The following is a 27,221-nucleotide window of genomic DNA, read 5'->3' on the forward strand; positions in this document are numbered from 1 at the left end:
ATTTTTTGTAATTTCGCAGGTTATATATGCCACTATTGAAGTCATTGTGCCGTTAAGCCCAGCATTCAATTCAATTTTGACTATGAAATTACAGGAACCTTTTAACTCCCCCATTTTCTAGTTATTGAAATTGGCCTCATATTTTTTGGTTTAATTTTTCACTTTTTTGCCAATTTTTTTTTTCTTTTACATTAAATGTAATTGGCAGTTTAGTTTACCATATACTGATAAACTTATTTATTAAAAAATTAACGTTTTAGCACCAATTGTATCAAGGTCATTGAATTTACTTGAATGGCAAATAAGAATTTAAATTTTAAGAATTAAGAAGCATTCAAGTGATATGTTTAGCTCAAAAGCTTTTTAAAAACTGTTTCAGCAAGCGGAGACATCAAATCACTATTTATCTTCCCTCCTATGTTAGTATTAATAGACTATTAATGGTAAACATGTTATTAGTTTTATTACTCTAATGAAGGAAAAAAAATATTTATTTTGATACATCACAGTTTGAATTTTATAGTTAAAGCCTAGAGGCACACCATTGAAATCAAGCATACTATGTTTAAAAAAAAATAATTTTTTTTTTTTTTGAAATAACAAATAAAAATAAAAGAATTTGAATAGATGTTTGACTAACAATAATAAAAAGAATAATATTTAAATAAATTATTTATGTTATAATTTTGTAATTAATGTATCCTCTTATTTTTTCAGACTATAGTTAGCAATCCACAATATCCATCATTTTTTGATCATGCTATAAAAATTTTCATCAGAATTTTAGGAGATGGAGAATCACAATTCATTGCAGAAAAAACTAAATATATATATATATATATATCCTGTATTATTTTTTATGAACTTAGCCAATCTAAATTTTTTCCTTTACTCTTTAATATTTTTTTTATCCATACATAGTCAATTATTAGTTAACATAACTAATAAGCTTATTGAACACAATTAATAGTCATTGATAAGGGTTTAAGATACCAAAATTTGACCAGTATTTTAAAAAAAATAATCCCATCGTTACAAATGTTTGTAGGTTACGTTATGTGTGTATGAAATCAAACTCATTTTCATATCTTGGCGGAACAATCAGGTTTTCTCTATTTACGCTTGATCTCAGTTTGTTTTTATACTCAAAACTGCTGTTTTTAAAAATTAGATTAAATAAGGTTAGTAATTGCCCTGATAATCTTGATGTTTCTGATAAAAAGTATTTTATCTGTATTTGTCCTGAATTTTATGTGTGTATAGAATATTCGATTTTCCAGGAATAAAAATGCAGATTTTTGAAAAAGTAGATTTAAAGAATTGAAAAATTTTGATCCGATATCTTTTTTTTTTTTAATGCTTGTCAAAGTTGCAATATTTGATAGTTCCAATATAGGGACTGTCTATTGATTATTTACATGGCTTAGATATTTAGGCCTTACCCAGAAGATTCATTGTTTCAACCTCTTTGGGAATTAAGTCATTCAATGGAAAGGAAAATTGATAAGCAATTTTGCAACATCAAATTTTTATGATGTCAATTTCAAGGGTGATATGCTTACTTATTATTTTCACCAAATATATTAGAAAATCTTGTAAGATTTCCCAGTTTTGTCTAAATTTTGATTGTTTTCTTTCATGTGATTTCAGTTAACAAGCAGTCATAAAACTTTTAAATGATGAGTTGGAGGATTGCTCACTAAAATTAGTGTTGTACATAAATGTTAAGCAACATATTCATTGCATTTTAGTTTTGAGATTATTGAAACCCTACTTTAATTAGATTAAAGAAATCTTCAACTCAATTACGGATTTGAATTAGATATTGGTATGAGTAAAATATTGACGAATTAATGCTGTTCATTTTTTTTAATGCAACAGTCCCATCAAATTTTCCATGTTTTGATTTGGAACTATTATTTGTTGTTCTGTGTTGATAAAATTGTTCTGGAAACTGTTAAAACTTTTTGCTATGAACAAGTAATTTTTTTGCTGTGAAATTTTATTTTGTTACTATTAAGTAGAGTAAATTATACTTTTTAATTAACTGTTCCAGAAAATGCTCTACTGTTCCAATTTTGTCCTGTTTTTATTGCTGTCCAGATTTTTTCTTTGGCCCGCTACAAAGCCTGCTTAATGTCTTCAGCTTGGGCAGTGTTTGTATTTTATTTAATAATAATGCATAAAGGCTTTTTTTTTTTAAATTTAAATGTATTGCAGTTTTTTGTCTATTCAAGTTTTTAGAGATTTGTTAAATGTTTTTAAATTTACTAGCAAATAGGATATTCCATATTTTCATCATATAATTTCAAATTTAAATTTAAGAACTCTACTTCTTGTTATATAATATTTTAAGCATGAAAATTTGTCTGTTGTCCAATATTTTATTGACAATTTTTTAAAAAATATAACATATCAGACCTAATTAGAATTTTAATATTATGATAAATTGTCATGAAACATGCATATTTCATAGTGTATTACAATATTTTTCAAATTTAATAACTGACTTTGGTCAAGTTTTTGTTAACTAAACAAAATATAAAACTATCATTGTTGAAAATTATCATATACTCAATATGTATTCAAATTTACTCAATATAGATCAAATATTGTTATCACAATGGTTAAGAATGAATGTTTTGTTGCTCAACTAATATGATTCTTATTGTTTAGAAAATATTTTTTAAAAATTATTATTTAATTATATATTTTAATTTGCTTTTTTATTATGATTTCCTTAAAAAATATTTCCACTGAATTGTATTATTTTTTTCAACAACTTTGTGAGACAATTTTAGAAATAATTCACTGGCTCCCTACAAATAATCATTTGCTACCTCATAGCAAACCAACCTTGTCTTTAATGTTCAAATTATTGGAAGTAAGTGACAACTATCTTCTGAATAAGTGACTCAATTAATTATATATATATATACATACATATATAAAACTTCTTTTATTAATAAGTCATTTGTAAATCAGCCAGCAGTTATGTATAATTTCAAATAGTAACAATTATCAATCAATTTAATCTCCCTAACAATATAGGCAGAACAAGAACTTGCAGTATATTTTTGTTCTGCATGCATTGTTATTTGTTGAGTATAATTGAAATACATGAAAATAAAGAGCATGGATCTAGAAAAGTTTAAACTTCTAGGAATTCATTTTCATAAGCCATACTGTGTGATTAAAAAAAGTGCTAAATTTTACTGAAATATTGGGTACAAGCTGAAATACTAGTACAAAAATTGTGCAAAGTAAAGTTTATTTGGTCAAAATTTTGAATAGCTGAAAATATTTTTTGAAAACTAAAAATTTTCTTCTCTAGCGTTTTTAATTTACTTCTCGACATTTTATAATAATAAATAGAAGATTAAGAGATTGTATTTCCTTCAAATTGTGGGAAAAGAATGGTGCTTTTTGTTACAGAATTTAAAGTGAAAATAAAATTTGACTTACTGTGCTTCATCTCAAAACCGAATTTATTTTAAATACTTGATAATTTTTTTTTAATTTTTTCAGAAACTACCTTACTACAAAAGATTGATGTTTACATCTGAACAGATTAGCTAATAAAATGTTGCTATTTATAATTTTGTTGCTTTTATAAGAACTTGAAGAGAAATTATGCAGATTCCTTTCTCAACATATATTTCCTCTATATGTTTAATGTTAGAATTTTGTGACTTCTCCTATACTGATTTTATTGCTGTTTTATTATTATTCAAGTATTCATATCAAATATTCATATTTCAGTTGGAAAATGAGGAAAACATTAGTAGTTTTTACAATTTCATAAGGCCACCATGCAGTGTGGAGGTAAGAATGTGTTATTTATGTGATTTATCATTTTCAATGAATTTGCTTTTGTATTAATATGTTTCACAGTACAAATTCATTGTATTAATATATTTATGTGTGCAGATTCATTGAAAACTATTTTATTATTCAACTTTTGTAAATTTTTGCATTATATTGAGTGGAAGGTTTTTCTATAGGTTTATTAACTTGCATTTGCATGGGGAAAAGAATATTGACTTGAGCGGATGTCATTTGATAGCATGCATAATAATACTAGTTTATTATCATTTTACATTACTCTGGCTACTATTTTTTTTATTAATGCATCTTAAACTAAATTTTTTTTTTTTGGATTTTTCACTTGTTTGATTAATTAATTATTTTGCTCTTAAAAGTTTAAATGTCGGCTTCCATTACATTGATAAATGCTTCTATGAATAATTCTTGATAAAATGAGGGAATGAAAGAATAGAGGAAAGAGAGGACGATAATAGTTCTGCTTTGAATCAATTTATAAATAAAGTTTATAAGCCTGTACTTTGCGATATAAATGTCAATGATCACACAAAGTTAACACATTTTAAACTCTCTGTACAGAAATTTCTTGACAAATTGTTCCTAAAATGTTCTTGTTTAAATTTCTCAAGGTTTTTAATAGATATTGGTTAAAAGAATTCCATATTGCTTTAATTTAATGAAAAATTCTGAGGAATATCGATGAGTATTGTTTTCCCAATCCAGATTGCTATGATCCTTAATTATAATTATAACGAGTCTTAATCATAAATTAATTTTTTTAAATATTATAAAATGTTATTTTTGCACTTAATTTAAATGAAAGTCTTAATGAAAAAAATGAACATATTGTGGGTTCTTTTTAATTTAAGAATGACTAACTGAAAATATTAGGGGATATGAAATATCAATGATTCCCCCGCAACACAACAGGAAGATTTTATTAGTACTTTGAATTATTTATACTTTTTTGATTATTTTGAAGTCCAGTGTGAAAGAAATCTTTAAAATTTTCATGTTTTATTAAGTAGAGAAAAATAAATTGAAAAAAGAATTATGGAGAAATATAGAAATTCTCTCCATTCAGTGTTTATAAGTTTCTCCATTCATTGGTAATTTGTTCTAAATAAATCTTTTTAATGTAATTAAAATCTCTTTTTTTATTTCTATGGTTTAAATGCTTTTTTTATTCACTTATTTTATATTGTTTGTTTTGGTACTCTTCACCTGCATGGCCTGTTAAACCACAATATACCAAAACATCAAGCATATTAAAATAAAACTTAAGTGAGTGGGAAATCTAAAGGTTGCATACAGTGATGTGAAAATAATGATATATTTAAAAACTTTAGCTATTACTAACACCTCTTCAGCTTACAACAAAAAAATATCACGAAGAATAATATAATCAACGTGTGACTTCAAAGCAAAAGAAAATATGTAAAATATTAATTATGATATGGTTGTGTCGCTTAAAAATAGGGTTCAACAAATTAAAATCTATGTAATAAAATAAAGTAGATAAATTTAATCACTTGTAAATATTTTAACTCAATGCAATTTTCTGCAGTAGTTTTTTTTAGAAAAAGAACTCTATATCCTTTTTAATTTCTTGTTGAAATTTTATGAAACATTTATGTGTTTTTTTTTTTTTTTTAAAATTTTAATTAAAAATGATTGACTGCGGACGCTTTCTTATGTAGTGTCTGTTGCTTATTTAATCAGAATTGGTTTATGTCAAACTCTCTATTGAAGAAGAAAAAATATTGTGTATAAATATTTAATACTCTGCATTGTTCAATATGAATACAGTTTTGTGATATATAAACATGCTCCACCTTTATCGGGATAACATATGAAATTATAATAATTATATGATGTATTTACCATATCGTATAATTATCATATCATATAACATCATGATATTAATTATGATTATATTAAAAAAGGCAAAATATTTGAAAGAGCATTAATATAATGTGTAATTATTATTAGTATGATTCTTAACAGAATCATGAAATAAGTTGGTTACATTATCATGCTACATACCGATTGAAAGAAGAAAATATATTCTAAATTGTAAAAAATAATTAAGCTTTTGTGATTTTCCAATTATTTTTAGATACAGATGTTTCTGCTTTATGTAATGAATATTTACAAAGAACTGCCCAATCACTTGCATCTTATATTTGAACTGCGGCCTACTCCAAATGTAAAAGATTTATCGGCAACTACGTTGGAACCTTTATTGCAAGAAACATTTACCATAACACAGATTCAAATTGAGAAAAGCGGAAAAAGAATCCCGAATTCAACTACCAGGTGGTGAGTAAAAATAATTTTAACATCTGTGAATCAGTTTTTTTAGTTATTAAAATAATCACTAGTTCTTATAATATAAAAAAGTCTTGTGTATAAAGCCTTTTTAAATGCATGCAGATTACATTATTCAATATTTTTTCTCTTTCATTTCCTGAGTAAGCAGAAAAAATAGTTATTTGGCTAAACCATTATAAAATTTAAACTATTTGTTATAGCTTTGGTAATATTTAAAAATTTGCTTATTCGCAAGTATGAAAGGGTTTCCATTCCTAAAAAAGCCTTAAATTTAAATATGGTTTTAGGAGCCCATTAAAAGGTCTGTTTTTCTTTCTAAACCTTCTTAAAGCTCATTCATATTTTAATTTTGAAGACTTCAATTGCATTTCATAATTGTTTTCATTATTATTCTTGATGCTATTGAATTTCAAAAGTGATATTCAAGTAAAATTAAAAAAGTTGTGAAGTAACTTCATTTAAAAATTTAATGTGAGGAGCATTTTTTTTTTCTAATTTAATTCTAAAACATGCTTAAAATCTTTTTTCTTGCTTAATTAATTCGAACCTCAAGTCAATTTTTTGTAGTATTTACTTTAACATCTCTTAAAAAAAATCATGTATGCATGCTTTCAATCTGTATAAGCCTTCAAAGTTAAGGAAAAATTTTACTATTATTATAATAGGGGTGCACTACCTTTTGAAGTGAAGGGCTGCATGCACAGCGGATTGACCTATGAAGAGTTGCATGCCCAAGAATTTAGACAGGCATGCTGTCACAAATTATAGGTAGTCGGGTGACCCGGGGTAATTCACTATCACTCTGTTTCTGGGGTAAATAATAATCACCTAAGTTTTATTTTTTTTTTTAATTATTTTTTTTAAATTTGAGACATGAACAAGAAAGCTTGTACACTTTACTAAAGTATAACTACATTTACTTAATAATAGTTTTTTGTTTAATTTAACGAATTAAGTATCTTTTAAAATGCTTTCTGCATTTTCCATTTCAAAGATGGGTTTCAAATTGTGCACATTTCTGCAAAGATCCCCCTCCTTCTCTTAATAATAAATATTTTGAGTTACTTTCTTTTTCTTTGATATAAAAATAGTGTAAGCTTTTGTTTAATTGTTTCACATCTATTGTAAACATTATAATTGATTATAGGAAACTACATCAAATGTTGCCCCCTATAGATGGAGTAATTATTGATCACTGGGATAATTCCTGGTCATTTTCATTTCTTCTTATAGTATAAAAAATAGCAAATAAATAGTTAATTGTCTTTTCTTATATAACAGTTCATATTTATTAAGTGGAACAACTATAAAATATATTTTAACTATAATCACATAATTTGTTTTTAACTGTATACAAGACAAATGTGTTCTGATATGCACCATTTCTAGCTTGTCTTACCTTTCTTCTATCTTATTTTTATGTGTGTACATTGTTAGAATAATTTTTAAGTTGATAAATTAACCTAATATAAATATGGTGAGAAATTATAAGCCTAAAAAGGATGCTAAGCTTCTAGAAAGCAAAAATAGCAAATTTCTTTTAATGATTGAAAATGAAAATTTCAGTGTGAGAGCTGCTCTTAATTCAGTGTGAGAGCTGAGTTAATCTTTATTCCCACTTTTAAATAAAACGTTTTAATAGCTGCTTAAAAATATCTTTTTGGTTTATTTGTTTGATTTTAATGTCTTATTTGTTAATTACCATTGTATAATTATTTTTAAACAGCCCATTTACTATAAAAACTGGTGATCAGTAATTACCCCAGAAATGATCAAGAGAAGGGGTCACTAAAAATTTAAAATCTTTTAAATTATAATTAGATTTTCAAACAAAAGAAGGTAGCATAGGACTCATCCCATATAGCCTCAAATTTCCAGTAAATATTAAAATTCTATCTTGAATAGTTTTTTCACAAAATAGATGTTTGCATTTTTTGATAAGGAATTATCCCAGGTCACCCTAATTGTTTTATAAACATCATTGTTCTAGGCACTAAATTCTTTTTATCAGTTAACCTTGTAATATATTTGTATAAAATTAAATACTTTTAAATGTTTAAAATTAAAAATTGATTATCCAAGGAAACAAAACACAATCAGAGAACCAGAATCAATTTATGAGAAGAAAAAAAACCCAGATAAATGGAAATAAATAAAAATAATGGGAAAATTCATGTTTTTTTTTACCACATTACATAATGCAGAAGTCCATTTAAACATACATTTTAACATTAAAATTTTTTAACTTTTATAGAATTAAATTGAAAAGAGAAAAAAAAATATTCTAGTTAATAAAATAAATACAAGTTAAATTCTTTTGTTTATCGAAAGTTGGCAGATTTTAAAAATGATTAAAATTAAAACAAAACCCTTTCAGTGCGAAATAAGATTCAACATTTAGTAAGGAATATACTCCAACTTTAAAACTTTAATTTTATATAAATTATAACAGCAGGGGCTGGTAGAGAAAAGAAAAAGAAAACATTAATTTTGATCTTAAGAATCTATTTTTTAATTATTATTAGATAGTATTATTAATTAAGTTGAAGATATTTTAATTTTAATGATAACAATATGTTACTTTTCATGAAAATTAAAATATTGTTTAGAAAATCAAGCATTGTTAATCTTTCACTGTATAAACATTAAATTAAATAAATATGAAAAATTTACATAAAATTTCTTTTGACTGCAGATTGCATAAATTTTTTTTTTTATTTATATTTTATAATTTTTTTTAAAACATTTTTTAAAACTTTCATTTTTTATACAAGTATTTTCTATGATACACAGACAGTTTTTTATTTTATCCTTTTCATAAAAAAAAATTCATATGAAACTTAAAAAATTGAAAATTTGATTGATGCATTTTAAACAGAAGGATCAAGCCAGAATCAGATAGAATATTCCTTAGGTTTCCAAAAATCGTGAATTGTATTTTATTATTTTTGAAAATTTTGAGTTTTTTTCTTGTTTGTTTTTCTTGATAGAATTATTTAAAATATTGTTAAAAGACTTATTAAATTAAGAAAATGTCATAGGAAAAATATGAGCTGAATCATTCAAAAAGTCAACTTTCAAATGATTGTTTGCTTTTCAGAAACCGAAGGGACTTTGAGCAAGCTCCCTGTCCCTGAACTCACCCATTCTTTTATAAATGTAATACTTTGTTGCTTTGAATACATAATGAAGGCATAACAATCTATTGTATCAATAAAGTTTAACTGGTAGTTCTCTTAGTCAAATTAAATAACATGGTTCTCCAGTTTTATGTGTGTTTAAAGAAATGTTGAACTGAAAATTAAAAAATTACTTTATTCTATACTTTCTTGCACTAAGAATTGTTGCTTTGTGATTTTTCTTTTTTTATATGGTTTATATGTTTGATTTAATTTACAGGTCATTTTAATCCCAAAAGCTATGTCCTTAAAGGCACTGGCAGAGCTACCTATAATTTTTGTCTTGATGTACCAGCTATATAAAATGAGTGTTCATAACGATGTCTAAGAATTTATACCATTGATAATGACAACTATTACTTTACAACTCACAACTCAACAGAGGTGACTTAATTTTAATATTACTTACATATTTTTTGATAATAGAAAGTTTAATATTAGTGACTTATGCTTCAATGTTGAAATAGTCTATGAAGTGATAAATAATTTAATAATTGTCTCTTTGTTTGCCAAATTACTCTTAGATGATAATTTATCTATGTAAGATAACTAAGAAATCTCTGGAAGTATTAAAAATGTTGCACTTGCTTTAAATTCCAGAAATTGGAAGCAGTTTTCAGTTGATAATGATCATTGTCAATATTTACATAGCTTTTGATTAATCTGGCATTGATTCTCATATTTGCTATAAAGTATTTGTTTTATTAAAAATTTTCCAGTTTCTAAATAAAAACTAATTTAAGTTTTGATATGTGAAATATCACTAAAATATATAATTTTGATTAATTTCAGAACAGTCATTAAAAAATATTTTTTTAATATTTTAGAAAAACTCATACCTCCAATAAAGTTTCAATTAATTCACAGCATGTCCTATGTAAGATAACGATAATGTATTATCTTTGATAAAATACATCTGAATGTGGATATATAATTTTCTAAATCTTATTCTGTTTGGATCAAATCATCTAAACTTAGAATATAATTTTTTTTTTAAATATTTTACAACCAGCTCATAATTTAATTAAGAAATAGTTAATCTGAGAAATATTTATCAATATTACAAAAAATTTATATTTTTTAGTCTTTTTAAAAAATAAAAGCTTGTTAATCTTTTTTAATTAAAACAAATCTTGTATGCAAATAAAACCAGATTTATTTTATTGGTCTCATTATTCTTATCCTTGATTGAAGCTGGAATGTTTTTTTTTTCTTTGAAAAAGCTTGCAGCAAAAATATTGCAAAATGTGAGTGAGTTTTTTTCCAAATATATTTAAACAATATCATACATTTAAATAAAAAAATAGTCTAAAGAATATTGACGATATCCTGTATAATGTATTTTATTACATTGTTACACTTATTAAAAATTAAACTTCCTTAATTGAAATAAACATTTTACTATAGAGTTCAATGTAACCTATTAGGTGATCAGCCCACTGGGTATACCAAGACTATAATTAACACCACTCTTGCATCCATGGGTGCAAGTTTTCCGTCCCCAGGACGGATTTCCGTCTTTCGGAAATGTCCGCGGACGGAAGTAAGACGGAAACAAGACTGACTCGAAGACGGAAATCGGAATTATTTTCTTTTCTGTCTTTAAAAATATTTTTTAGGTCTACGTTATTGGTCTACTTTCTTATGTCCTGTTGTTATTTTATCAAAAACAGATGAATATATATTTTTTGTACAGTATTTAAACTTGATGTATTATGATAAAGCTTTCTTAGATAGTTTGCATATGTCGAGGGGGTATTGTGTATGTTAGGTATTTCAGTCAAAAAATTTTCAGTCTTGGCCTTTTTTCCAACTTGCACCCATGCTTGCATCATTTCTTAATATACTGACCACTTCTTAAACCAGGCCATCAAATTGGTACATTACAAATGGTCAACTTGCACGATTTTGGCTGTAAAATCTATTTTATTGATTTTGGTTTTTATCTTGATTGTTGTTTTTATCCTTGACTCGCTTGTCTTTTTAATTTTATTTTCATAATGTTTACAGCCAAAATATTGCAGAAAATATAGAGAAAAACTTTTTAAATTAACTATTTGCATGCAGGATATACCTTAATGTCTTTCTTTTTTACTTATTTTATATTTTATACCAAATGATCGAGTCAGAGTGGTTTTATACAGTAAAACTCTTCATTATTGTTTTTTACTCATTCAATTGTATTCTGTGAAAGAATTTTATGTTCATTGACTAGGTGGGACAAAGTTAAACATTAAATTTTGTGCATTTAATTTGTTCTTGGGGAGAAAAGGCAGACCAAATGCAGAATGTTTGCAGAAATTTTATTTTTTGTTTTGTTTTATTTTAGGAGCAATCCATCTTTTAACAAAGAAGTTTATGTTAACTTTATGGCTGCATAGATAAAAACATTATCCTTTCTAGCTTAACTAGTTAGAATATATCAAGTGAGTAGGTTAATGACTAATATATTAAGAATCATTCATTATTTTTTGAATAAATATTTTTTATCCCGTGTTTTTAAGGAAATCCCTTTGCTGCTTAGAAGTACTCTAATGTGGTATAACAATGTTGAGCACACTCAAACATTGTCACTCACCGGTGACTGACACGGCCAAAACAAAAGGTTCAGTGTCAGTCACTGATGGCTGATGTGGACCTCAACATGTTAAAAGACATTTTAATACTCACAGATATGATTTCAAAATCGACTCAGAGGTCAAAGGCACCAAGCTATCCATGTGCTGGAGTGGGGATAGATTCTCAATTGTGGCATGAAGCTTTAGATCCATAAGTGTGAGCTGTTTTAGGAAGTAAAAGCAACTTGTGCTTAACATTGACAAGATCATGCCATTGGTTAGGAATTGTAGAATTTTAGCTTTTATGACCCTCCTGACCTACAACAGGCTGTTGTGAGAATGATTTACTACACTTTAATGATTTCAGAATGTGTGATTTGTTGTCAACAGGGGGATTACTTTCAAGCAAATTAATGAGCTATCTTTACATTGAGTACTTAATAATGTTAGTTGAAAAATTAATTTTCCTGGCTCATTTTTTCAATACATTTTGCATTTAACATATTAATCGCTACTTAGAATTTTTTTTAGTAATTATGTAATGAAACATAGAATATGATAAAAAAATTCTGCACAATGCATTAGGAATCAAATTTTTGACTTTACAAATTAAATAGCCCTGATGCTGAACTATTTGCTCTTTAGACATTAAATGGAGGTAATGTGCAAAGTATATTACAAAATATATTATCTAGAACTCATTAAAGGGGAAAATAAATTGAAAAGTCATACTAATGAAAATAAAGTGAACTTGATATGATATATTTGATTAATCCCCCCGTATTTCCTTGCTTACTTGTTTATTGTTTCAAAATGAAGGAGGAAATTAATTTTTTTAGAACTATTCTGACTACCGCAATATTTTCTGATTATTAAATTCTTTTTATTATGTTGTGAACATAAAAAAATTTTCTGCCCATTTTATTTTTTACTACTGTGATTTAGCTGTATTATTAATACTGGAACCTCCAATTATAAAATCATTGAATTGTAAAATTAGCTGCTTTTTACAATTAAATCTGCGAAAATGGAATCATTTTAATATCAAACTATGTGAAAACCATCTTCTAATAAAATTATTATTACCATTATGTAAAGACAACATTTTGTAAGGCTTTTGTTTAAAACAATGAAAAACTTTGCTGTTTTTTGTTTGAATGATTAGAATTTTCTATATTCTCAAGTTTTGAATACATATAAATAATAATTTTTTTGTCTGTTCTCTATGAACAAAGTTTCTGGTGTTGATTGCATTTTGTGTTGAAATTGAAGGGCAAAGGTTAAAAAAATTAGAAAAAAAGAGAGTCTAAAGGAATCCAAAAGAAAACTATTTATGTACTAAGAAAATTTTTATAATGCCTATCATTCAATGTCATGGATCCTCAATCATTCAATGAGGTAAATCTAACTTCAGTGGATTTCAAAAGAGCTCTTGATTTCTTAAAAGAAACTTTACAGAAAAGAAAAGGATATTCAATGTTTTAGAAACTCTTATATGCTTTCAAGCTATGGTGAATTTTTAATTTGAAATTTTGCTTATCAGGTATAATATTTTATAACCCTCCTGTAAGTTAAAAAATGTAGCTAATGTTAATGTCAAATGTAGGTTTTGTAAAAATAAAACATAAATGTAGTAATCAATTTAGTTTTTAATCAATTTAATTTAGTTTAAAATTCAGCATTGAAATTACTTTTTCCTGCATTTTGATTTTTAAAATTTGCTGCTTTTTACAATCAAGTATTCTCAAAACGGATGTGATTTTAATAGGCAGCATGCACTGTATTTATGTTTATCTGAGTAATATTAACCTAAATTAGTTGCAAATTTAATTTTAATTCAAATTATGATAATAATTTAACCCAGCTGTGATTTTAATTTGATTATTTTTTTGTAGTATGTTGTGAATGAACATTCCTCACAGTTTGCTAAAGGAATGATAGGATTGTTGTATCTATGTCCTCAAGAAGTGGCCCACTTGTGCAAAGAATTGCTCGTAGCAGCCCGTGATATTTTAGCCACAGAGCCGAGATAGTAAATGCTTTTTTATATTACTTAAATATGTCTTGTTTTTTCCTTTATTCTAAAACATGTTTTTTTTTATAAATGACTAATTTTTTTAAAAAAATGTTTACTTTAGATACCATTTGAAAAATATTTCTGCCTAAAATGTTCTCTGTGTGTATGAGTTTTTCTTATTTTTGAGAAATTCTTTAATTTTTGCATCATTTTCAGAATTGTGCATATCTTACTAATTATATCTAAAAATTAATGACTCTAAGAAAAGGAAATTTGTAGAAGTTGTTGTAATAGCAGCATTTTTTGAAACAAGAATAGCAAAATTTTAAAAGTCTTTCTCAGTCTAAAATAATCTATAATTTAAATGCTATTATTTTAAAAATAAACTATGTTGTTATATATCTATTATTTGCTAAGATGAACTAAAAAAAGTTTTACTCAATAGCATAATTGCTATCAATGTTTAAATTAAAAAATATAATGTTTCATTTGAAAAAATATCCTTGTATAGTTCTTACGATATTACATAAATTCAATAATGTAAAAGTCTTAAAAACTTTTCTACATTAATAACTATTTCTTCATATTTTTATTCAGTGTGAATTTTGTTTCCCCCAAAAAAAGTCTTACATGTCTAATTAGAACAGTAAATAAAAATTCTTTTTCTAAGTGTTTTCATTTCCCTATAAAGTGTATTCATTTTCTCCTATAAAGAATACTCGATTAAATATGTATTATTAAAAAAATACCTCGAATAATTAATAAAAAATTTTAAACTTTTTGTTTTTGCTTTTAGTTTATTTTGGCTTGTGGAAGTTGGAATTCAAATATTTAATTATTAGTAGTTATAGATCAACTATGTTTACCACAAAAAGGGGGGCTGTATGTATTATTAGCATTAATTTATAAAAGTTTTAATATTTAATTGGTTTTTAAACGTTTTTAGTTTCAAGAATGTTATTAGTCCTCCAAGGGTTGAGCCTCTGGGATAAATATTCCAAAATTTCCTTACTACCCACTTTTCTATTAAATAACAAGGAGAAAAATGATTTTATGATTGTTTTATTATTTTCAGCTTACAATTCAAAAACAGACTAATGCTCAAAGGTGCTTTGAAGATTACTACTGTTTAAAAACGAACAATTCCAGAAGAGCTATTCAAGAATTTTTTCTTTGAGCTGAGCTTACCAAACTCACTGATTTCTCCAATTCTTAAGTTTCACTTTAAACAAAATTTCTACCCAAAATACTATTGTTTTAAAGAAAATCATTCTCTAAGAGAGTTTACAATGACAAATGATATTTATTTTAAAATATTGAGTCTTGTTTATCATCCTGTTTTGCTGTTGAAAATATACAGTTGTTGCAGTTACTTCTTAGAGTTTTTGAAAAAGATTGCTAACCTTAATTTATTCCCATATGTTATCTGGAATTTTTTTTTAATGTTTGGTTTATTGTTATAAAAATCTATATAAAACTTCTGTTTATTTTGAGAAAACTTGAATTCAAACTAGAAATGCTCATAAGTTTTTTGAAAGGCAAAAAAAGGGTTGTATGCTCTTTCCAAAAACTCTAAACTCATTTCCTCTAGTTATTTTATCAAGCACTTTTTAAATCATATATCAATTAACAGGTTTGTTTCTGCCATGTCCAGTACAGTATCTATATTTTAAGAGAGGGGGGGGGGGGAGTTACAAATAAAATTTATTTTTAATTTATTTTAATCCTTCTTTCAAGAGATGTTACAGTTTTCTATATAGTTAGAAATTCAATTGCAGGAGGGAGATAATTAATTTTAATATAGGTTCTTAAGTTTCTAATTCTAACATATTTGTGTTTTGTTAAAAATTTAGATTAAATTAAGATATAATCAGTTTATTTTATCTATTTACTGCTGTTTGAAATGGATAAATCATAATATGCAGAGATGCTAAAAATATCTACAATATAACAGCATGAAAAAATTACAAAAAAGTTTAATTAAAGAGATTATGTGACTTTTTAAACTCTGTTTTTGCTTTACTTAACATGCCAATATTTAATGAATTGTGTTTTATTGCAATTCTCAAAGTATCCTCTAAATGCTAATTTGTCAAATATATTATTCTTAATTAAGTGTTCTGTTATGCTTATTTGGCATCTAGTTTTATAATCTTCTAAGCCTCTGCTTTAAATTTTGTATTTCAAATTATCTGCAATAAATTAATTTGTACAAATTTTTTTTTATTTTCCTATCAAATTGTTTTAAACTGAATGAGATGATTTAGTGAGACACAAAAACATGATCAATGTTTCTTGTCCTGAAAAACCTTAGAGTTCACAGTTGTCCTGATATTCCAGATTGACGTGATAAAAAAAATGTGATCTTGTTTTTAACTTTTTGATCTAATATTCCCGATTTTCGTGTATTTTCTGATCATCCCATTTTCTACAAGCATGAACTTTAAAAGATTTGATTTGTAGAATAAAGAGATTTTGGTTTTCAAACATTTTTTGTTATTTATTATTTTAATATAGATTGATAATGCTAGTAAAAATTTCAAAATTTAATAGTTCCAACTCAGGGACCGTCTATCAACTACATATATTAGAGATCTTTTATTGTGTGGTCTGTGGGCTAATAGAAGCACTTAGATTTTAGTTGCTCTTTGAATTATCTCATTTTGTTTAAAATAATAATAAACTACTTGGAAAAAGAAAAGGTTTATAGAATGAAATTTTTTGTATTGTAATATAAGTTTTTTTTCTCTCCTTTCTTTTTGCAAAATAGTGTATTTCGTATCTCAGTATCATAATAATTTTGCCGATGCATTAATTGATTCTACTCTAACTTTATTTAAATTTTTAACAACCAACATTTTGTAACATTTAATGAACTTAGTTTTAGTAGAACAAAATATACCTTTTTACTTTGTCATTTGCTTTTTTTTTAAAAATTAGTTTAACAATGTGTACTGTTACAAAGTATATCTTGATTTTTTTTTAAAATTGTTCTGATTTTTTCTTTGATTTATTATGAGGCTTGGAAAATATATTCTAAATTATAGTTTTTGTTAAATGTATTATGTTTCACAGCTCTTTAATTGCCTTTTCTGACTGTAGTATTACTTATTTTAATGTAAGAATCTTGTATATTTTTAGGCCTCTTGCTTATAGTACTTTAGCTGATCTTGTTCATCATTTGAGACAATATTTATAGTTGATGGATCTGACTAAGGCTGTAAATGTGTTCTCAAAAAATGTTCATGATGAATCTTTAGTAACTGCAATTCAAACAATGTCTTGTAAGCTTATTCTGAATTTAGTTGAATGCATTAGAATAAGATCTGATCGAGAAAATGGCAATTTAAGTTCTTTTTTTTCTTATTAATTAAAATATACATTTTATGCCACTAATTAAATTTATTGTAATTCAAGGCAATAATGCTTTTAAATTGTGAAGAATTTTTATTGTATGAATGATAGTTGCATTATAACTAGTTTTGTTGTTCTGGTAATGAAAATTGTGCTTTGCTAACTATTAAGTAGAAATTTTCAATAATTTTTTTTTGAAAATTAGTAATTTCTATGATAATAATATTTGTAGCAACATTAGCTCTCGTATAATATGTATGAAGCAGTAAAAAGTCATCTATGATGTTTATTATATTTTGAAAAAAAAATGCTTTATTTAGGGCGGTGAGTTGTTAATGAGGAGGCTTGAAGTTTTTGGTTTTAAAATTATTGCAAAGCTGCAACTGTCTGTCCTGTAGAAAAAAGCATAAGCATACATTTACTTTCTGTTAAATTTATATAGTTGCTTATAGTGATTGTATTCAAAACAAAACTTGAAAATATGGAATCTCCTCGAAAAAAAGAAGGGAAAAAATTGTATTCACTGTTTTTTACATCTATTGATTAGTATTAGACATTTAGAGTAGGAAAAAAACTTGAAAGATATTTCAAAACTAAATGTTGTCTTAAAGAATTTGTATCTGTTAAGTACTGATAACTGCAAATGCATTTTAGAATTCATTCTTGTCACACACATATTTATACAGGGTGGCCACCCACCTGGAAAACCTTGAAAACATGGAATTATCAGGGAATTTTTTTATATTGGAAAAAACCTGGAAAAGTCAGGGAAATTTAGATAAAAGCCTGGAAAAATCAGGGAATTTCAAAGATAAGCTGGAATTTTTCTTTTAAGTTAAATTATTTTACCATCCCTTATATCCACTTTTATTTAGACGTAAATTTATCGTAAAAAAGTTGAAATATCAACTCAGCAATACTTTTCTTGCATTAAAATTCTCTTCATTATTACCCTGCTAAACTAAAATGCCATTTCAAACTCTTTTATGTTGGGAAATCTTCGACCTCTTTAAAGATTATGGTACAGTTTAAGAAAGGCAAAACTGTGGAAGAAAGAATATTTGCTTCTGTTTATAACAGTAGTGTTTTTTTTGTTTTTTAAATCTTCTTTTAGTCTGTGGGCTGAATTCATTAATTGTTGAAGTTTGTTGTGATGCTTCGAGGGTATTTTTTTCTTAAACAAAAATATTAAAAATGATTTAGTATTTTTAACTTTATAAAATTCTCCAAAAAATAATTGGATATGATGTAGGATTTTATATATTATTTTCTCTTTTTCTGAAAGCTTTTGTCCAATGAATTATTTTTTCTCAGCAAAACCAACCAATTGCTAATAGCAAAATTTTTACAATTGTTGCATTGATGCTGATTTTCTGGATTTCATGATAACTTTTATTTTGATATTTCTGAAATTGTTTCTCCTTTTACCCTAAAAAGCTGACAAAAACCAAGAAATGTATGGAAAATGTGTTGAATGATATATAAGCTTAGAATGGAATTTTTTTAAATTTATATTTGTTTATTAGAAAGAAGGAAAAAAAACTTTGTTTTTTTGTTCTGCACTGTACAGGGACAAGTTTCAAGTTGAGCAACCAGATGACCAAAATTTTAAACTTAATATTAAGTAAACTAGGTATCATTTCCAAAGAAAAAAATTGAAGATTTAGAAATAATGATTTTTAATCTATAAATATCAGTTTTCAATAAGTCATAGGCTGTTAAATGAAGGGCAACATCATTTGAAATTTTCAACCGTGGTAAGGGAATCTGTAACAAAGTAAAGTTTTTTTTTTTTTTTTTTTTTTTTTTTTTTTTTTTTTTTTTTGAAAGAATTCACACTAATAATAGAAAATGGAAGGAATAATAATTAAAGTAAACTATAACAAAACAGGTTGTCTTGCACAAATATGTCTAAAAATTTTTCATTTTGATTTACTACAAAAGAAATTCTCAAGATACACTTTTGATGTTTTACGTGCAAAACATTTTATATCATCAATAATAATTTTACAATCAACTTTAAGAATATTTTATTAATTTGTGTTCCTTGACATTATTTGTACGTGTACCCATCCATATGTGTCTTGACAGGGCTCATAAGTCTCAGGTTAATAAGTATAAGTTTAAATAAAATGCAAGTCAAAGTATATCTTCTATAAGACTAATTTTTTAATAGTTTTTTTAAAAATGTTGCAATAGATTTAAAGAGTGCGTTTAGAAACTTATATTTTTATTCATTCTAAATAAGGAAACAGGTATGTAAAAAAAGTCTATTATTAAGGTGTTGAAAGTGCTGTAGTCACACAAACACATGAATGCTTCTGTATATTTCATTAAATCATTATTTATTAACTATTAAGAAAATTGTTATTTTGTTGGTAATTTTTTTTAATATTAGTGAAATGTTTCATTGCTTTAAATGAATATATTTTCCGATAGTTTTTTTTTTAGTTTCAGGCAAAATTTGGTTTTCCTGCTTCTCAGGCAGCTAATTATAACATAGCAGAATGTAGAAGCTTAGTCAAAACTTTAGTATGTTCATCGAAAACAGTTACTTGGAGAATTATGGCTTGCAAGTTTTTTGGCGCTAAACTTTATTTACCCCTTCTTAGAAAATTTTGTTTTAATATGACTATAGACATATCCATAACCTATATGACTACCCATAACGTATATACATACCCATAACCCATTTTACTTTAGACATATCCTTTTATTACAAGTTTTATTATCTGGTGTAGTTTAGCTACCACTAGAATTATTCAATTCCAATTTACTTGTATATAAGACATGTTAACTTGATTCTATCTGGAGGTACCTTTGGATAGATAACAGTTGACACTGTCAGTAGCCTAGCTCTACATTGGTGACTTTTTGACTTGATATGAACACACGTACCTCAACAGAAATGCCCACTTTGATATGAACATGCCTTCTTTGATGGATGGAACACTTAGAACAGTTGACTTGATATTTGCGACTGCGACATTGTTTTCCTCATGCTGTTGCTACACAGCCTTGATCAAACACAACAGCAGCCCATACACACTCGACTGCTAATTGCAAGACAAGAGCGACCTCTCTAACAACCGTGATTTTAATACAACTCTCCTGGCCTCTGGCAAAACAGTAATGAATCAACTACTAACGTCCGTTCATTGAATTCTATCACAGATAAAATTCTGGTGAGGAGTATTGTAGCATAGCTACCACTACAATCATTCAATTCCAATTCACTAATATAGACGACATGCTAACTCAATTCTATCTAGAGGTACCTTTGGATAGATGACAGTTGATATTGTCAGTAGCTTATCCCTACACTGTATTGAATTTAAATTAATTCTAATGCAAAAATGATAACAGCACTCAATGAACTTCAGGTCAGTCATCTGGCGTTAAAGGTACAGACAGAAAAAGGATTTCATATTAACCGTCAGAAAAATATATAAATTTTTGAATTTATGTTGAATATCAATATCTTTTCTTTCTTATTATTCATTGAAAAAATAATTATGGTCAAATGAGTTAAGCTGAAGGTAATTAAGGTTCTGTTGAATATAATTACTTTCAGTAGAAAGTCAGTTCTTGCTACATTTAATTAAATAAAATTGAACAAAAATTATATCAAAATATTTTTAGTCATTTAAAAATTGTGTTGAAAATAATTATCCCTTATTTAACAATAAAGGAAGTATTCTTTCCCTTTGTGAAAATGACCCTAATAAGGTACTGGATGGAATGTGATTTTTTCCTACTTACCTTATCTCTTAAGTAGTAAAAATAAGCAGAATTTGAAATGAGGTGATATTAATAACTATAAATTTTTCTGAGCTTAGTCCATTTATTTCCCTATCTATTTTTTGGTACCGTTCTTAAAGTGTATCAGAAACTCAAGGATAGTTTTTTTTTTTCAAAAATTAAATAGATATAAACTATTTTTAGGTATCATACTTAAAGGTATATAGGCATATATACCTTTCAAGGTATAAGGCATATAGCCTTTTTATGTTTTTTAGTTTGACTTACATTTTTTTTCTTGTGTCCAGAAGTAATTAAGAATTTTTTTCTTGATTTTCCTATTAATTTTATTATCAATACATAAAATGTGTATTAAACCTTCAAATTGCATGACAGTTTCAAAAGCAGTAATTTATTTATATCTTAATTTATAGACATATTTATATACATTTCTATTTTATATACATTTTCAAAGAAATATTTTTTGGTGAAATTTTAAGCTGGCTTATATTCTGTGTGATGAGACTTTAATATCAGAAATAGTGCTTAAAATAGTTTTGTTTTTTTAAGTTAAATATTTTTTCCAAGTGATTTTATGTTTTTTTTTAATGGTATGGTTCTGTTTTTCATGAAATTCATGTTATGTTTAACAGAGCTTCTTAATTTCTTATAATTGTTTTTTAAAATTTAAAATTGATTTTTAATATTTAAGAAACAAAATTATTCTCATTGATGAATATAAACCTTTATATGTAAAATTCTTTATATTTTAGGATATATTTTGTTTATTTTAATGCTTTAGAAGTCTAATATTAATTTTAATCCTAATGTGATATTTCAAACTGTTTTACATATTCCTCAATGTACATGCTTTATTGGAATTGCATTAAAAAGCATAGTTTATCGAAACTATTTAAACAAATTACTTTAAAAAAGTAGTTTTTTAATTTTTGTTACTTACACTTAAAAAAATATTGTCAGAATCATCCTTATTTCTATATTAATACACCATTAAAATTGCATGCCTTTATGATTTTATAAAAATCTCACTTTAAATAAAGTTTTTTCCCCCTTTATTTTTGCTGCTCGTTGTTGTAACTCATAAAAAATATAGCAAATAACTAGTGGCAAACTTTCTTAATCTTTTTGCGCCATTTTTTGTGCTATTTTGCAATGCTTCTGTTGTCACCATAGGGTGCAAGTATAAAATTTGATAGTGATATATTCCTCTGGTAAAAATTATATAGTTTTCAGAATTATAAAAAAATTTCTAATATTACATTCTTCTTTAAAAAAAAGTAAAAGTTGTTTGTGTTTTTTCTATCATGCTATCCTCATAAAATTTGAGTTATTTTTTCCTTTATCATTATAAAAATTTTTAAAAAAAAAAAAAAATTTGTTTTATGCTATTTCTTTACAATTTAAATGCTGTTTTTGTCTGAATATTTAACTTGCCATCACTATTATTTTAATAGGTATTCCCTATCAAATTTAACATTTAATTTTGTTCCTTTATTTAAATTGTTTCAGATTCAAACACTAATCCAAGTAAGCAGTACCCACCTAATTAAACTTATTAGATTGATCAAGTATGCTCAACCAACTTTGGATATGTATAAGTTAACAGTCCCTACTCCTGGACAAGTTGTTCAGCTGCGACCAATGAAGTAATTATTGTGTCGATTAGAATACTGCTCTTATTTTAAATTAATTTTTCTCCCATATAATTTAGACCATCAATAGATCTGCTCATAGAATAACCTCATTCTTACTTATGTGCTTTTCTTCAGAGCATCCCACTTTTGCTCATTGTAGTGCCCTGTAGAATTCAGAGCACTAATTTTTTTTTAAATCATCGTTGAACAGCTGATCTAATTTTTAGTTAACGACTACTAATGTTAAACTCTGTTACTTTGTAATTTTGAACCCAATCCAGAAGACAAGAGAACTCCAGAATCAAGTATTGTAATCAGTATCAAGTAGTTTATGCCTTCTTGGAGAACTTTTTCATAGAACTAACCAGCCACAGTGTTGCCTGGAGAGGAAAACCTACCACGGTTAGTCTGACGGCAAGGGGACTCTAACCCATAATCCGTCTACCTCAGAGGATATTTTGTGCAGCAACACTGTGGTCGATGCAGAATTCATATTGACCAGCCATCTCTGGGTTTTAACCTGGTTCACCTCATTGGGAGACAAACCCTCTATCCACTGAATCTTCAATGTCTCTTATATTGTCCAGTGTTACCCAGTCAAATTTTATTTTAAGACCATTCAAAGTGTTGTTCTTTCCCTGCTTGTGTGATTTTAATATAAATGTGGCATTGCGCTCACGATAATCAAATGTGGAAATGAAATCACTAGTTTTTCTCTAACTCTTGTTTCTTTGAACTGATTTTCTTTTCTTTTTTTACTGCCATGTTTAAATGTGTGATTTCTATGGTAGTCATTAGTATCATTGCTAAATTAGGAGCCTAACTTTGTGAAGTGCAAAAAAATTTTCAGAAAGTAGTACAAGATTTGAATTTAATGTCAGTTTTAATTATTTATCTTTTTTAACAGAAAATTTTCATTTAGCTACTTTTGCCAGCAGATTTAATTTTTTTTATTTTGCTAATTTCTATTCTATTAACTCATGGTTAACCTGCCTTTTAAGCACCAAAAAAAAGTTTTGTTTAGTATTGCAATTGTTTTATTAGTACGTAATTATTGTGTTACATATGTTGTTGTTTTTAAATATTTTGAGTCTGTGTTTCCACTTTAATTATGACACTATGAATTACTGCTGTTATTCAATTCACCCGTGTATGAATATTTTTTTCAGCATACAAACTGTTCGCTCCAAGGAAGAAAAGGAAGTTTTAGAACATCTTGTTTGAGTGGTATGACAGTTTTATTTCTTTTCTTAGCATGATCTCAACTTCAGTTAAGATAGGGTGGAGAGAGTTTAGAATATAACTGATATAGAAAGTGATTTTTTATTTTGTGATTGTGTCTATATTGAAGAAGACTCGTGTGTGTTTTTAATTTAATTCACATTTGATGGAGCTTTTTGTACTGCACTGATTGGTGTAGGGAAATTAAAAAAATCTTCCTCATGCTCAACCATATTGTATGTAATTTATGTTAATTTTTTCCCAATTTCTGAATCAGTTTCTTTTCAAATTATATTTAATCTTGCAAAATTGAAAGGTAAATCTTAAACATGTTTGATTAAAAGAAATATTAAAGCAAAGTTTTGTATGATTTTCAGATATATTTCCTAACATTTGCTTACCAAAATTACTTACAAACTAAAATATAGGCCTAATATAGTCAGTAATAAAATTTTCTGCTTCATATAACAACAGGATTAAAGTCATTTTTAAATAATTTTATAGATTTTTTCTTTAAATATTAGCATTAATAACTGAAAAAAAATATTTTTAGAATCTAGATGTACAATAAAAGATCTTTATTGAGTAAGCATTGAATGCTGAGACTTTTGCGTTATATAGAAGTTTGTGTTATATAGATTTATTCACACATCATTAAATTTAAATTCTAAGCATATTAAAGGATAGATCAATATTAATGTCTTACAATAGTTTTTACATAAAAATACTTTATAACACAAAAATATCCAGTTTTATATTTAAAGTTATCAAGAGAATTAGAAATAATATTATAAATTTAATGTAGGTGATGGAGATTTGTGGGGCTTTTAGAATTGAATTTATTGATCTTCTACTATATATCACTTATTAAAAAAATTATTTTAGATTGTCTAAAATAAAATTTCTTTTCAGTATACCATGATACACCCATTAACATAGTAACATGCATCCATTAACATAGAGAAGTATTTTCAACATCTATACATGTAAGCTCTAAATGCCTGATAATATTTCCATGCTATTTAAATACTATTCATTATAATTTTAAACTTTATATTGTGACAGTACATAGTTGAACAAATTTTCAAGAATCCTGCCTTCATAATAATTATTTCATAATATTTATTGCCTTCATAATAATTATTATCGTATAGATTATTTAACTATATGGAAAAAGAGTAACAGTGAATGTTTTAAATAACTAAAAACGTTCTTTCAGCTATTGTTTTATTCTGTAATTAAATGAAAAAGTTATGTGTTTGCGAGATATTTCTATGCAGACTTGTTCTAATGTGAAACAGTCAATCAGTTAAAAGTGTTTAACTATAGTCATAATATTTTTGTAAATACAAAACCTCTTTTGGTTTGATAATTTGATAAGATAGAGTATGTCTATATTTCAGATTCTAGCAAATTCTTTTCTTGCTAATACTGCCACCTCCCCCATATTTGCAACAATGCTGGTAGAATATGTTCTAAAAAGGATGGAAAAAATGGATGTAAGTAATATTTACTATGATAACTTTTTCAAATAATTTTGTTTATTCTTTTTCTTTTTTGCAAAAAATTATTTTAACATATGTGCCTCAAGAAATTAAATGTGTACTGGTGAATTTTCAATATGCAAAATAATTATATTAAAAGTGATAAATGCTTATATATTTACTTATTATGAAGCATAACTGTTAACACTTATCTATTTAGCATTATCTGCATTGTCATTGAACAAATTTTACAATTTTTTGATCTATTCAATTCCTTTATAATCAGTTATTTTCTATAATGTTTAAACAAATAATTGTCATTTGGGTACTGATGATAGACAACAGTGAACGTATATTTGTTAAGTAGGAATTTCGTTTAAAATATTTTTTGTAAAACGAATTTCTTAAGGTTTTGTGATTAACAAATATATTTTTTACATGTATAAAAAAAACTTATTCTGCACATTTTATTTTTAAACAAGTGAACTTATTTCATAACATTATATATTCTTCAGTGCAAATATGGACAGATCTAACTTGTACTTGAAGCGTTTTGAACTGGTTTTTGGATCAGTGTCTTTGTTTCCTGCTTAAAATGAGGAAATGCTAAAAGTAATTTTTACATTCTTTAATAATTTTTATTCTATCAGTTCAAAACTTTAAAAAAATTCCCATTACATCTTTTGCTTATGCTTTTCTGGGAATAGAATTTCTGGGAATCTTAAAAATTTAAAAATATATTTGTGGAATCACTAAAATGAAATTAAAATTAGTTATATTTCTCATGAATTAAAGGTATTATTAAATTTGGTATGATAATTTTGGCAATGGTGTTTTAAACAATTAACTGACCACACCTGTTACACTCTCATCTGCCATTCTTTTGTCTTAAGGACTGAAATCAGTTTTGAGAAAAGATCAATGGGCTGAATTCTCTCCTGGAATTAATATTTATTTGTAATTTTTTTAAATTAAGTTTTCAAAACCAACTTAAAAAAACATTTTTTTCTTTAGAAAATACAATAATGCATGTGAGAATAAATAAATAAAAATAAACTTTTTATGAAAATTTTGTTATTTTTCATAATAATTGCAAATGATATCACACCACAACAAAAGAATGTAATGGACTTCAACATCTGCTTGTATGAACAAAAATTGTATTGTTGAATCTGCTTCAGTTAGTGATTTTTCCAAAATTTTGAGGTGCTGGGTAACTCTCCTTTCCTTTTATTTTTAAGTTTAAAAATTGTCTGTATTCTGTAGCAATGCTTAAAAAAAATTTCATTTCTTCTTAATAGGGTTAAAACATTGCTTTATTTCTGTGTAATTTATTTCTTGTACTATTTTTTTTTATTTATTTGAAAATTCTTAATGTTTGAATTATTAACTTTAGTATTGTAAATATTTAAGAAATTTTTCTTAAGCTGTTGTAACCATTTTGGTATGTTATGTTAAATGCTCTTGCCCTTTTATGCTATAAAGTTATATATATTTACATCAAGTATCTGCAGCATTTTTAATTTCAAAATTTTTACTTTGTCTTTTACCAACTTAAAAATGAACTAAAACCTACCTTCAATTTAAGTAAAAAAAAAAAAGAAGAAGAAATCTATTAAAGGGCCACTCCTTGACTATAATTTGTTTTAACCTTCAACATACTGATCATAAATTTAAACAATTTCTTGTTACAACTTTTTCAATCCTTCTTGTATGTTTACTTAATCTTTATAATTTTTTCCATTCTTGCATTTATATTTGTTAAACATTTAATGATTTACTGTGTTCTATATTTTTCCTATTCTTGTTGCTAATAAATTATAATTTTTAATAAAATTTTTTATTTTAATATA

General features: G+C 25.9%; 1 protein-coding gene across 21 annotated transcripts in view; it reads left to right on the top strand.

Annotated features, from left to right (window-relative positions):
• The window catches only part of LOC147816848 (transcription-associated protein 1-like), a 31,677-nt gene extending 4,456 nt beyond the window's left edge, over nt 1-27,221 (top strand). For 5 of the 21 annotated variants that reach the window (XM_087160325.1, XM_087160329.1, XM_087160334.1 and 2 more), the window contains exons 4-6: nt 3,763-3,825; nt 5,945-6,147; nt 6,825-8,844. In XM_087160325.1, the coding sequence (XP_087016451.1) occupies nt 3,763-3,825; nt 5,945-6,147; nt 6,825-6,927 (369 nt within the window). In that variant the 3' untranslated portion in view covers nt 6,928-8,844. Of the gene's footprint in view, nt 1-717; nt 2,050-3,762; nt 3,826-5,944; nt 6,148-6,824; nt 8,845-9,558; nt 9,723-11,667; nt 11,765-13,791; nt 13,929-17,054; nt 17,198-19,718; nt 22,676-23,832; nt 23,891-25,287 lie in introns of those variants that run through there. The other 16 variants (XM_087160370.1, XM_087160393.1, XM_087160499.1 and 13 more) reach the window with 10 other exon arrangements.

The sequence above is a fragment of the Parasteatoda tepidariorum genome, chromosome 1 (genome assembly GCF_982258835.1).
Source record: "Parasteatoda tepidariorum strain Cologne lab strain chromosome 1, Ptep-v5.0, whole genome shotgun sequence".
In the NCBI taxonomy this organism is placed as follows: Eukaryota; Metazoa; Arthropoda; class Arachnida; order Araneae; family Theridiidae; genus Parasteatoda; species Parasteatoda tepidariorum.